At 46.1% G+C, this 14,599-nt stretch overlaps 1 protein-coding gene across 1 annotated transcript in view; it reads right to left on the bottom strand.

The window, feature by feature from the left end:
- Nucleotides 1–8,151: 8,151 nt before the first annotated feature.
- cpne5b (copine Vb) overlaps nt 8,152–14,599 on the bottom strand; it is a 162,991-nt gene continuing 156,543 nt past the window's right edge. The window contains exons 18-20 of the mRNA XM_062544925.1: nt 12,736–12,793; nt 10,980–11,053; nt 8,152–8,340 (exon numbers count right to left, since the gene is read on the bottom strand). Of these exons, the coding sequence (XP_062400909.1) occupies nt 8,152–8,340; nt 10,980–11,053; nt 12,736–12,793 (321 nt within the window). The remainder of the gene's footprint in view (nt 8,341–10,979; nt 11,054–12,735; nt 12,794–14,599) is intronic.

Raw genomic sequence — 14,599 nt, forward strand, 5'->3', positions numbered from 1 at the left:
TGGAGGCTATCATCGCCATAGATTCTGGCACAAAAGATAACCCCTCTGATGTCCAGTGCCTGGGTGTTAGCTTGCTGACCTTGTGTGTTGAACTGCGCTGTGCTCAAACTGCAAGACATCCTGCAGATATGTCTGACTCGACCGAGGTCCAATCGGATCAGAGTGGAGCTGGAACGCTGGCTGTTGTTACGTCCCTGTTGTTACGTCCCTCATCTCCTGTCTGTGCCCACCACAGCTCTCTCTCACACTCCCCCCTCATCTCCTGTCTGTGCCCAGCACGGCTCTTAACTCTCTCACACTCCCCCCTCATCTCTCATCTGTGTGTGTGGTGGTACAGCAGCAGCTGTCCTGTCTGTGCCCACCACAGCTCTTAACTCTCTCACACTCCCCTCTCGTCTCTCATCTGTCTCTCCTCAGGTGTGTGCTCCGCTCTGCTCAGCCTCTGAGGTCAAAGAGAAGCTTTGCGCTGCTGTTTCGCCTGAGTGACAGCTCCTGATCCACACCCTGGAGACAGGCGATAACTCCGTCATGGTAATGTGTGCGAGGTGTGTGTGTGTGTGTGTGTTAAGTGGAGTCTCTTTGCAGACCTAGGGATTTGTTTGTGTTGTGTGTTATGAGGTGTTCAGGTGCTATCTCTCTCCCCCTTCCTTAGCTACTGGCCAGTCCTCTGTGCGTTTGAAGATTACCATGACGTTTGCTTCCCACAGCCTTGTGAGCAGTGTGTGTGTGTGTGTGTGTTTACATTGGTGGCGGAGGAGAGTGTTTGGAGGGCAGTGTGTGTGTGTGTGTGTGTGTGTAGTGGAGCGTTCAGAGGGCAGTGTGAGGCCAGTTTGGATGACAGCAGGATCTAAAGCATATAATATGAGAAATGTTCCGCGCACCAAGGCGCTCCCACTAAAGTTTTTATTTTTATTTTGCAGTAATGCTTCAGGCATACTAGCCCTACAGCTCTTCCTCAGACTTACCAGGGGTTAGGGGATGGACCACAATTCATAATACCTACCTACTAACAACCTTCTGCTTACAAAGCCTTGCCAGCAATATTTAATGCAACTTCAATCGCAATCATCACATCATCTTATGATAGTTAACTACAAACAGCTACCATGAATATTCACCACACTTTATCATAATCTGAACTTAATTCAAACCTCAAATCTAAAACTGATGTACTTTGCACAAACTTTGTTAGTTGAATGACCAATCCAAATAAAGAAGGGAAGTAAACAATTCTAGAAACACTCTGGGTGATTGTTAGCTTGACTTAGTTCTCAGTGACTATATGTCTATAGACACATTGTGCATGAAATAAACATTAGTGGATGTGTGACTGCAGAAGTTGATCTACTGAAACTGCTGTCCAGCACTGTGTAGCCAGCTAGCCGGCCAGCCAGCTACTATGAACTAAGAACATCTTACCCCTTGTGGACCTTGAGACATCTGACACCCAGTGTTGCCAAGAATCAAAAGTTGAAAGTTCTCCCGACTTGGATATGATATGATGATGATATGATGGATATGATGATGATTGGACATGAGTCAGATGAGAGTGAGTATTTTGGGTTTGTATGTTGTCTTATGCTCCCCTCTCCTGCAAAGGAATTTCCCCATTGGGGACAAATAAACAAAGTTGACGTTGAAGTTGAAGATGACGCCTCTGGAGGCAGCTGAACTGTGTTGTCATGGTGACTCTGACATGGGCCCAATCTTCATCACTCATGAGCATCCTGTAATGAACTCGCACTGTCATGCAGATTTTGCAAAAGTAGTCATTTATTGTTATTTTTTTTATTATTATTATTATTCATGTTCATTTAAGGCAATCCAATACAAAGCATTTCACAATCCACCTTATGACAATGATCATGTACAATTAAATTTGCTTAATAGAAAAGAGACTTACCATGCAAATTAAAAACCCAGTGAGATAAACAACAGAAGATGAGACTAGAAATAAATATATATTTATACTTTTAAAAGATTGCGCTATGAAATAATTAACATTATCTGCAACATGCAGGTTGGCTACAACTTTCCCATTTCAGTAAATCCCTTAAGAAAGATAAAGAGAGAGGGAAGAAGAAGGCAAGGAGACTAAAAGAAAGATAAAGAGAGAGGGAAGAAGAAGGCAAGAAAGGTAAAGAGAGAGGGAAGAGGAAGGCAAGAAAGGTAAAGAGAGAGGGAAGAGGAAGGCAAGAAAGATAAAGAGAGAGGGAAGAGGAAGGCAAGAAAGGTAAAGAGAGAGGGAAGAGGAAGGCAAGGAGACTAAAAGAAAAACAAAAAAGAACGTCTGATACAAGTTTGGCCATATTTGGCACAGACATGCACATCACCCAGGTGGCAAACGTTGATTTTATTATGATACAACTGATCCATGTAATTGTTACACCCATTTAAATGTGTGTGTGTGTGTGTGTGTGTGTGTGTGTGTGTGTGTGTGTGTGTGTGTGTGTGTGTGTGTGTGTGTGTGAGTGATTTGGATAACCATCTGAAGTTCCAGAGCTCTAAAGGAGTAATATCATCTGAAATAAGATGGGTTCAATGGCTTTTTCACGTCTTTGATAGAAAATATGTATTTCAAGTTCTTCTTCTTCAAACAGTGAGCTAAAATATACATGTTACAATACGTGCACAGTAGCTAGACACAGGCTCAACCCTCTGTGCACAGTTTCATATCATAATGGGCTGGTCTCACACACACGCATCAAGACTAGTCTTAGACTAAAAGGAACCGTCAATGAAAATCTCCACTCCATGGGGGGGCGCTGTGGTATAACTGACTACAGTGCCCATACAATATTTGGGTCCAAGTGCCCATGGGGACCTGGGTTTAAGTCTGACCCGGGTCATCTCCCAATCCCCCCCATCTATTTCTCCCACTCACCTCCTGTCAATCTCCAACTGACTTATCACCATAAAGGCAAATATATATGCCCCAAAAATATACTTTAAAATATCCTGTCCAGTGAAAAAAAAGCGTTCAGGTCTAGGACTAGGCTTACTGCATGGATGAGAACCAGGCCGCAGTCTGGAGTGTTAAGCTCATGCACTGGTGTGGTAGGGGCATGCCGCCAGCCAGCCGCTCTCTGACGTGGGTCTGCCAGCCAGGCAAAAAGAGAGAGAGAGAGAGAGAGCTGCAAGCCAAGACAGGTTGCTGACATGGAGTACACATCCATAGCTACTGCAACAGCATAATCAACCTCCGCCGTGAACGAGAAACAATACAAACAAAACAAAAGAGAAATCATCCCAGCTGCAGTGTGTGTGTGTGCGTGTGTGTGTGTGTGTGTGCTTGTGGGTGTGTGTGTGTGTGTGTGTGTGCTTGTGTGTGTGTGTGTGGCTTTGCACTTCCTTAACGGGAGAACTCCACAAGATTATCACTCTCCAAGGCAAAAGCAATGTAAACATACAAAGCCCTATATGCGTCTCTCCCGATTCTCCTCTCAGATCTCAGAACACATCTCAGAGCATTAGAGCATCAGAGCATCATCCATGACCTGTTATTAGAGGCATCGCCACTTTGGACGGAGTGAACTGAACCAAGAATTTGCACCAGCGTGGTTCAATGGTCTGGATATCTGTTATGGGAAGTGGATAATTTGTGTAATTGAATGTGATTAAAGTAGCAATTAGAAACGATTGAAACTGTTGGATGGGCTAAATGTCCAAATCTTCTGCTTAATTGAAATTTGATGGCCACAGCCTTGCATTGATGAGAGCAGACTCTGCTTCAAGTCTGTCCAAGACACTGCAATGCCATTGGCCTGCTACTGATTAATGCTGGGCCTTGAGAAGAAGTTTCAGATGCCTCATTTAGATTTGCTATCTACACCCCTTCACTCGAAGTTCTAAAATTCCATGTTGATTTTGATGAACCCAGGCGTTCCTTTTCGACCGAACATTCTCGACACATGAATGTGCCGGTTACCTGCTGAAGGAACAGGACAGGTACGCTCATATCCTGTCACGCTTATTTAGAGGAGCCCCTCCCTTTCATCAGAACAATATTGCATACCAGTTATCATCATCATATGCAGCAGGAACGGGTCTCCAGGGGATCACAAACGGGAAGACGGCCCAGACTCACATCACTAAAGACTTCTAGTCTTTTGTCCATGGGATTGCTGACCCTCTATGGACATAGCAATTGTCAGCCAGTTCGTACTGTGGATAATCTGCCCCAGACATACATTTGGATTATGGGAGATTACCAGACAGATGTATCTACTAGCTCACTCACTCATGACCTTACAAAGCATGCCTCTAGAGAAACAAATACTATGATCGGTGTCGAAACACTTCAGCTTTCTTTCCTTGTTTAAACTCTTAGACAAAGACTTTTCAGTTCATTTGTATGTTAAAGGTATGACAAAGAAACATGAAATACTACCATGGTCTACATGTAGATGGCCATCAAAGACAGGTCTCCGTTGTGGGACCCACAACTAAACACAACAATCTCAGTCAATACCACATGCTCTGCCAATAAGTTATAGTCACTCACAACCATACTGACTTGCACAGACACCCTACAAAAATAATCAACATTAGCTTAAATAGCATCTTCCCTTAAACCATCTGCAACATTATGAACACACTACGTACAAATATAAATCATATTTTACTTGTTTATGTGCGGTTTGACTTTTGATCATTTCTTACTGAGGGTGTCGCTGGATCTTATCTTTGTTCAGAAGCAGTACCAGTGAAACATCACTGTCAGCCTAAGATCCACTAAAACTGGACAGACCATAATAACCTCTGAGCCAGTTATTGATTACATTCACAGGGGGTTTGGCTGTGTCTTTATTCTGCAGCGCTGTGTTTCAGTGCAACTGTAGTGTGCTTCTGTGTAGCATTTTAACTAATGATATCAGTATAAATATGTAAGTATATCAGTCAGATTATATTATATCACACTTTGCAAATGAGTCACCCTGTTCTCAACAGTACTACTGCACATAAACAGGGCTGCTGCAAGAGGAAATGTCATGTTAATTGCACTGGTCCTCCATGTAGGAATAACACATTTCAAAAGTGTGTGTTTTGATAGCCTCTGATGGCCGCTAGGGTGCGTCTAGATTTCTAGGCTAAGCCTCTGACTGAAAACGACCAGAAAAGGGCTTGCTTTGAAATGAGGACCCGGATAACAGATAGCAGATAACAAGTCAGAGGGGTGGTTCATGCTGTTGAAAAACGCACATTCTTCCGGTGTGTATCAGCCTGGACTATTGTCAGGAATAAAAATGTAATAAAATTAATACAGTCCATTACTCTGCTACTAGAATAAAGATTAAATAAATCCACCTATCTACAGAGCATGCTATAATGGGCCAGAAAGCATGACCACACAGGCTTTCATGGATAATGCGGCAGTAAAAATCACTTTTAGCCCATCGACTGACTCGTCTAGGAAGTATAATGGCTTTCAGCATCGCCCGATTACATTGTGGGCACAGGCAACAGTCCAACAATATGTGTGTGTGTGTGTGTGTGTGTGTGTGTACACAGGAGACTAGGGGTACCTCTACAGCGTGGCATTCATTACGGTAATCAGACAGGGACAAACTGCGCGTGTTTCTGTGAGTGTAGTGGAGGCTCAGAGGAGGCCCAGGCAGGAGGGCTGATCCGATTACAGCAGCTCAATTGGTGGACCTCTCCTCTGCTCTGCCCTTATACATCTCTCTCTCTCTCTCTCTCTCTCTCTCTCTCTCTCTCCTTTGCTCTGCCCTTATATATCTCTCCCTCTTTCTCTCTTTCTTCTCTGCCCTTATACATCTCTCTCCCTCTTTCTCTCTCTCTTCTCTGCTTTCCCCTTATACATCTCTCCCTCTTTCTCTCTCTCTCTCTCTTTCTTCTCTGCTCTTATACATCTCTCTCTCTCCTCTGCCTTTCTACATCTCTCTCTCCCTCTCTCTCTTCTCTCCCCTTCTACATCTCTCCCTCTCTCTTTCTTCTCTGCTCTTATACATCTCTCTCTCTTCTCTGCTCTGCCCTTCTACATCTCTCTCTCCCCCCCTCTCTCTCTCTCTTCTCTGCTCTCCCCTTCTACATCTCTCTCTCTCTCTCTCTCTCTCTCTCTCTCTGCAGGAGATGAGGCTGAATCGTGCTGCGCTGGGACATTATGCGCTGGCCTAAAACTGCACCGTAGGCCAGGTTCCACACTCACAGATCCCAAGGCCCACGTCAAAGCTTCGCTGCCACACCACCCCCTCTCACACACACACACACACACACACACACACACACACACACACACACACAGACACACACACAGATCCCAAGGCCCACGTCAGAGCTTCGCTGCCACACCACCCCCTCACACACACACACACACACACACAGATCCCAAGGCTTACATCAAAGCTTCGCCGACACCACCACACACCACCCCCTCACACACACACACCCCCTTAACTTTTAAATCTACTGCTTCTCCCCACTATTGCACACACACTCTTCCCCCAGAATCTCTCCCCTCTTACACCCCTCATCCAGAAGTTGGGCCTCCTAGTGAGAAGAATGGCAATATTGTGCTCTTAGCTGGACAAACTGAAACTGCTAAAGAAGAGACCTATATAAAGGAGCTGTGTTCATATGCTATATTTATGGTGTGTTCTGTAATAAAAAATGTAGCTGTTCTTTTCTCTCCTGTGCTTTCAGCGGGGATGCCAAAGTGGCGCATGCATCTCGGCAGAATAAATTCTACACCGGAACACAGAGTGTTTCCCAGCAGAACACGGAGCGTTCTCCAGCACTGAGAGAACACACACACACACACACACACACACACACACACACACACACACACGTCATGCAGCTCTGTTGCCTCCTCTGATGACACGGAGGGCTGAGAATAGAAACGCCGATCTCGATCTCGATCTCGGCTCCGTCTCACGGTACGCTAGCATGAACCTCCGCGCAGACGCTCGACCCAAATCAAAGGCTCTGATGAATATTTCCGTTCAGTTGCAATCCGTCCCTTCGATGAGACACTGAACCAAGGTCCTGACTCACTGTGCTCATTAAAGATCCCATGGCACTCATCACAGAGAGCAGGGGGGTTCCCCTGGGTGTCCTGGCTAAATTCCCCAACCTGCCTCATCTCACCTGGCCCCCTAAATCATCCCCTAGTGTAATTGGCTCATTCATTCATTCATTCATTCATTCATTCATTCATCCCCTCACGCTCCACCTCCAGCTGGTGTGTGGTGAGCATTCTGGCGCATAATGGCTGCCGTGCGTCACCCAGGCGGGTGCTACACATTGGGGGTAGCTGGTGAGGTCCCCCTATCACAGTCAAGCGCTTTGCGAGTTTTGATAAAGCGCTATAGAAATGCAAGTTGTTGTGGTTGTTGTTGTTGTTGTTGTTGTTGTGAAAACCAAACCAAATAGAAAGCACACATGATAACGGCTCTCAAAGGTACAGAAGGTATTAAAAAACAAAGAGTGGAGTATTGTCCATGTGGACCATACACGACACGTGCGCATGGCGTTGTACTGTAGCTCCGGGTCGACTCCATATCAAATGAACCTAAAGACTTCACCTGAAATGCACACGCTCTACTGAACAGGCCCGGAGCCACACAGAGGTTCCGAGAGGGGCAGAGGTGCCCGGTTGAGACACTGAGACGAGCACAGACAGGCACAGGTTGAACCACGAACCGACCGCATCCCACACACACGGCCACTGGCACCGGACTCGCTAACGAACTAACGAGCTAACGAGCGCACCCCAAACAGGAAACAGTCACAGGCCCATTTAGATTTATACAAATGTACATTTTTTTGTTATCTTTTGAAAAACAAAACAAACAAACAAACAAACTAAAAAACGAATTACTGTCCTTAGGTAGAGTTCTGGCAATGATATTGCCTAAAACAAGCAAAGAACAATAAAAAAACAAAACAATTATCAAACATTTAAGAAAACGAACTGAACGTAACGCTTCAACAAAAACGCCACTGTCTCTGAGTGCTACCAGGAAATTCTGACACAATGCTGGGCTCAATCCAACCCCTGCCTGCTCTCCATCCAGGACTACAACTCCCAGAATTCCACAGGAGAGAGCATCATCACCATCATCATCATCCTTCTCCTCCTCCCCCCCTAAAATCTCCAATCAGGTGTGAGCAGAGCAGAGGAGCTGCTCAGATCTGGGTGTGGTGGGTGTGGCCGGGCGGAGTGTAGGGCGGGGGCGCCGGGTTGGGCTTGATGCCCCGGCTCTTCATGTAGGAGATGAACTGGTCAGGGATCTCGGCCAGCACGTCCTTAGCCAGCCGCGCCATGCTCAGCACGTGGTTCCCCGTCCGGTCCATGTAGTCTCGAAACGGCACAAACTGCGGAGAGAGAGAGACAAAGAGAGAGAGAGGGAGAGATTGAGAGAGGAACTATTCGAGTAAGGTCAGACAGCAGAGGATTCTGGGAGGCTGCTTTTAGGCTGCTTTTCCAAACAGCGTTGCCAAGCAACTGCTCCGGGCCTGTATTCACAAAGCATTCTGTCTTACCTCTAGTCACACTACAGGTTTCGAACTAAACGTTTTCACAAACGTGCATTTTCTTTCTCTAAAGAAAATCAACTCAAGTTTAAGTTGATAGAAAGGGTCTGTTACTATGGCTGGCATCTATTTAGTCATTCACAAGCTTGCCAACAGTGATGTCAATGATAGCGGAGTGGAAATCGAGGGAATCGGCAGAATACCTACAGTAGTCATCCAGTAGCACTTTGAGGCTGTATAATCAGCTGTGTGTGTGTGTGTGTGTGTGTGTGTGTGTGTGTGTGAGTGCAGTATACCTAGTCATCCAGTAGCACTTTGAGGCTGTATTATCAGCTGTGTGTGTGTGTGTGTGTGTGTGTGTGTGTGTGTGTGTGTGTGTGAGTGCAGAGGCTGGGCTGATTACTGTGAGCTTGATATTATCCTTTATTGCAGCCTGGCCTGTGCAATCGCAAACCCTCACTCCCACGCCCCATAGCCCTGGTTATAACGTGCTAACAACTATGATGACCTGACATACCTGTAGTGGTATGAAAGGCATATGCGATGGGTATAAACTAATTAAGATTCTAGATTAGCAATAGCAGCCATGACATATTTTAAGTAGCCCAAAAATAGGAGGCAGGTCAAATTCGGTCAGACTCCCATCAAAAACCCCACCCCTAAAGCTGGCACAAGACAAGAGGCTATCACATGCCCCACATTATTGTTGCTCAATCCAGCTGGCAAAGTGCCATTAGACTGAGGTGAATTCATTACTAAGTGAACTGACTAACCCCAGGGGGGACAGGTGACCTTAACACAGTCATCCGTGAGAAATGATGTCTTCGTTCCCACCCCCATCCTTCAGCACGAACTGAAGAGTTGCTTACAGACATTACTGTTTTGATACAGAGCTGGAGCAGCAACTTCATGAATTTAATGACTTGCCAACAAGCACGCCACGTACTGTACTGCGATCAAACACAATCTCAGTTGCAGAGCTCTCTGTTTGTTTCCACAAGAAACCACTTTTACTTCAGGCTGCCGCGATGCGTTGTTTTGAAGTATTTGTCCTTATATCTCCTATCGGACTACTTATTACTGAAGCCATAAAGGACTTTAGAACTGAATTGAAGAACTGAATTGTATGACTTTGTGCCTGTACTAGAATCTGAGCTTTCTCTAAATTGACTGATGTTGCTGTGGTTAAAATAAAAGGAACTTTATTGATGAATTTGATTGGTTTGGTGATAAAAAATAATGATCTAGAATAAATAAAATGTGTTGCTAGAGGCAGCCCTACTCTTAATAAACTATTTTTTAAACTGTTTATGCAGGTATTAACACTGATGCTACACATAAACTTACTGATTTAAAAAAGCATTTGCCTCAAGCAAAATGAATGCTCTCAGCTTGCATCCAGTCAAAGTCACTCTTGATGAATTAATTTTGAATTGAATGCACAAGTGTTATCTTCCAAACTTCAAACTCGTATTCGAAGGCTGTTCCATGATACCTCCACCTCTTTCATGCTCTGACTGAATAAGCAGGTGTCTACCAATCTGCTACATAAAACCATGAAAGCGCAGGGAGATAGGGCCGCATTCGCCATGCACCCGCATGTTGTGAGCCAAAACACTTCTCAGCAGGGGCGCCCAAATCTGAGGCTGGAAAATCACTCACTCAATCTCTTTTATTTTTACAGAGCGCATAACAGCGTTAGCGTCTGTATATGAAACGCAAGATGAAACAGCAGGGAGAAATTACGGTTTATGAATTCAGTTTGTTTATTGTTGTCGTGTCTTTGTGGCGACGACCGTTGAGGAGGAACACAATCGCTTCCGCTGCACTCCTTCTGCTGCTCATAATCGCCTGTGACACGATACTGCCGATTCACCGTTAACGATAACGGAAAACGGTCAACGCAGGCTTGACACATCTCAAGAGATGCAAAATGCAACTGGTGAGATCCGGTCCGTATTATCTGAAAGGAAAACACTATTGACGAAATAGCAGCACAGCTCAATGAGTTGCCAAAGAAAGTGAGAGCTGATGCATATCATTAAGTTTCATTGTGCTACAGCAGTTCCATCAACTGTTTGCAGGCTGAACATTTGGATTAGTCATATTCATATTACGCACATCCTCTTCCACTGGCAGGGAGCGGAGCGAAGCGCAAACATCTGAAGCATCCCTGCTGATGTTCAGAGGAGTTCCAACAACGCTGTGGTGGATCTGTCAGGTGGATTTGTTTATTTGAAAACATTTTGGTTTTTTTTCCAGAAAAATCATCAGTTAAAGTGGCAGTCTTGGTGGGCCAAAAAACAAACAAAAAAAAATGGTAAAATATTAAAACATTGGTTCTGAATGGGGGACAATAAAAACAGAACTTCCAGGAATATTCACAAACACCTGGAAAATCCTTCCTTGAAGACAATGACTCCTGCATGAGCGAGGTGTGTGTGTGTGTGTGTGTGTGTCTGAGCAAGAGGTGCACTCACCTGCACGATGTCTCTCTCCGCTAGCTTTCCTCTCGACGAGACTCTGATGTCGTCTCCGTCCAGTTCCACCATGGCTGCGGGCACAAAACAAAAGGACTCACCGCACAGCGCTAATTACAGGCTTTGGCACAATTACGCCACACGCACGCAACTCGGCAGAAGAGTGGAGTCTGCGCCGAGTCTGCACCAGGTCTGGCCTGCCTCTGTGCACAAACACAAAGCAACTCCAGCAACGTTCTGTGTTGCCAGGGAACAGCTGTTTCCATTGAGATAACAGAGATGCAAATAGCTGCCCCTCACAAAACAGAGCAGAGGTCAGTCAGACTCCCACTGAGAGCTATCACTGAAACCATGGACCACACATTACAACACCTGCATTTAACAACAAAGACTAACAGCTGGCTTTAGACTTTAGTCATTTTGTGCCTACGAGTCCATCTGGAGACACTAAGTAGTCTACTATACAGTAAAAAAACAAACATACCGGTCAACCTCCATATCATCTCAATCCAGTTCAACACATAGTTGTGTTTCTGCAGCAGCACAACTAGTGAAATGGTGTGTGTGTGTGTGTGGAGCCTAGAGCGAGAACCCCTGCAGCGCACAGAGGTGGCAGAGAGGAAAACGAGAGAGAGAGTGTGTGTGTGTGTGTGTGTGTGTGTGGGGCCCAGAGGCAGAACCCCTGCAGTGCACAGAGGTGGCAGAGAGGAAAACGAGAGAGAGAGTGTGTGTGTGTGTGGGGGGGGCAGAGGCAGAGCCCCTGCAGTGCACAGAGGTGGCAGAGAGAAAAAGGAGGGAAGAAACCCTCCCAGCTGAGGAGGAAATGTCCCCTTTTGTGTGTGTGTGTGTGTGTGTGTGTGTGTGTGTGTGTGTAGGTGTGTGTGTGTGTGTGTGTGTGTGTGTGTGCGCGTGTGTGTGTGTGTGTGTGTAGAGGGGTGCAGGGGGACAGAAAGGGTGTCAGAGACCCCATGTACTTCCGTTTCTGACCCCGACCCAGGTGGTACAGAGTGGGCCCAGACCGAACCCATCACGAATTATGTCTGATCTCACTCCCACACACACACACACACACACACACACACACACACACACACACACACACACACACACACACACACACACACACAAACATACACACACACACACACACCCCATCCCACTTCCAGACAGCCATCAGGCATGTGCCTATTAACCAGATGCTCCGTGATTGATATTGACTGCCGACTCAGTAATTAGCTGAAGCTTCTTTTCACGAAAATTACCCACCCCCCCCCCCCCCCCACCCCCCAGACACACACACACACACACACACCTCCGCCGCTGTAACCCTCCACAGTGCCACTCCACTCTTCTGGGGGGTACAAATGAGATGCCAATTACCCTCCTCTCCGAGCATTTATCTGCCTAATTGCCAGAAACACAAATGCTTATTTACTTGTGTGTATTTGGTAAAACTGGAACATTGAATTATTAATGTGCTTTCTCCGTTCGTTAGCATTAAGAGGAAGTCACAGAATTAGCGACTGACTAACTGACTGACTGACTGACTGTCTGTCTGTCTGTCTGCCTGTGGGGCTTAATGATGGAATGGGAAATGGGAGCCAATCTCCCGTCGTCTCGAGAGGCAGCGTGTGTGTGTGTGTATGTGTGTGTGTCCGTCCTTGCGTTTAAATCTGGACAACTGTAAGTTCTAAATCCGGCGGGGTGAAGCTGTCAGAGTAGTGCTGGCATGGGAGGCGGAAAGGCGTATTCTTACCATCAAACTCGGCCTGTCCCACGCCCACGATGATGATTGACATGGGGAGCTTGGCGCCCTGGGGAAGACAGTGAGAGACGAAGGCTAAGTGAGTCAGACAGAACAGAACAGAGCTAGCGCAGAAGGGCTACAGCAAAACACGGTGGGTGCATTGATTCAACAGAGGGTCCGTCAACAAATGATTATTTAAACGCAAAAAGCAGATCAAGCACAAGATGGAGTGATACACTTGCTCCTGTGAGAGACAGAGAGAGAGAGAGAGAGAGAGAGAGAGAGAGAGAGAGAGAGAGAAAGAGAGAGAGAGATCAACACAACACTTGCTCCTGCACCGGCTATTCTGCTCCTCACTCAGCTGAGAAGAGCGCCCATCAACTATTCATAGAGCAGGACACGGGGAGAGAACACGCACTTACACAGCAGAGCACCTGACAGAGGGACAGAGAGAGAGAGAGAGAGAGAGAGAGAGAGAGAGAGAGAGAGAGAGAGAGAGGGGGGGGAGAGAGAGGTGAATGGAAGAGGAGAGAGAGAGTGGAGAGAGAGAGAAAGAGACAGATAGGGGAGAGAGAGAGAGAGAGAGAGAAAGAGACAGAGAGGGAGAGAGAGAGAGAGAGGCGGGAGAGAGAGAGAGAGAGAGAGAGACAGAGAGGGGGGGCACGGGGAGTGAGTGAGGTTGATGAGCTCCTGCTGGTTCCTGTCTCCACGGCGATATCGCTGAATGATTTATCAGCGGGAGCAGAAGCACAGGAAGTGATGCGTTGAGGCGATGTGATGCGAGCGAACAGGTGTAGCAGCTCTGGGGCGTCCGCATGCAGACGACTCTCTCTCGCTCCGCGGGGAGTAGAGACGCAAACCGCCCAACAAAACACCACACGTCATATTATGTCCTGTCAGGTCACCTCCCTCACTAGTCACTACGAGAGGGGTCACTGGACTGGTCAGGACCTGTAGCAGCTCTCAAGCGCATCCTGTCCTAGATGGAGACATGGAGGGATTCCCTACTGAAAGAATGTTTCCTTTTTTATTTAAAGCAACACTAAAGAGTTTCTCGTACCTTAAAATAATGTTTCCAAAATCGTTTCAGCGGTTCATCAACTGCGTAACGGGGTGAACGGCACTTCTGCTTTCACTTTGCGGCCATCTATCGGCTATAACCGCACTATGTAACTTTACGAGGTGGGGTAGTGTATCTGTAGTTCGATGAAATGAGATATTAGAAACTACAAATTTTACTTGCTTCGATGTCGCAATACATCATACTTTCATAAAATCATGCAACATATTCTACCTTGTCTGTTATTTGCTGGATTTTCTTTCCTTCAGCTAGCGTGCTAGCTTATCATCATAAGTTTTCTTTCTAATTTGATTTGACTTGATAAGATTTCAAAACAGATATTGTATCTGTTGTATTGTCATATTTCTGCTTTGGCAACACTTCATGTCTGAGTCATGCCAATAAAGCTCCTTTTGAATTTGAATTTGAATTTGAATGGAGAGACTTCTGTCTGACTCCTGTGTGTGTGAGTCTGGGTGAGAGAGAGAGAGCCTCCTGCTCCTGCCTGAATAAAGACACTGACTCCTGTCAAAGAGCAACGAGAACAACTGTTGGATGGAAGGAGCATGTCTAATCTAATGAGAATGATTCCAACCTGAAATGAGTGATTCTTGTTTGAAAAGAGAGAGTAATTCCTCTCTGAATAAAGACCGTAATTCCTCTCTGAACAGAAAGGCCTCCAGTCTGAAACAAGTGAGTGATTCCTGCCTGAAAGGGGAGAGTGACTCTTTTCCGTGTGAAGAAATGATTTTCTGTCTGGACAAATAAAGGAACGTTGGCCTGAACAGAGAGAAGGATTCACGGCTGAGCAGA

Source organism: Sardina pilchardus, chromosome 9 (assembly GCF_963854185.1).
Source record: "Sardina pilchardus chromosome 9, fSarPil1.1, whole genome shotgun sequence".
Taxonomy (NCBI): Eukaryota; Metazoa; Chordata; class Actinopteri; order Clupeiformes; family Clupeidae; genus Sardina; species Sardina pilchardus.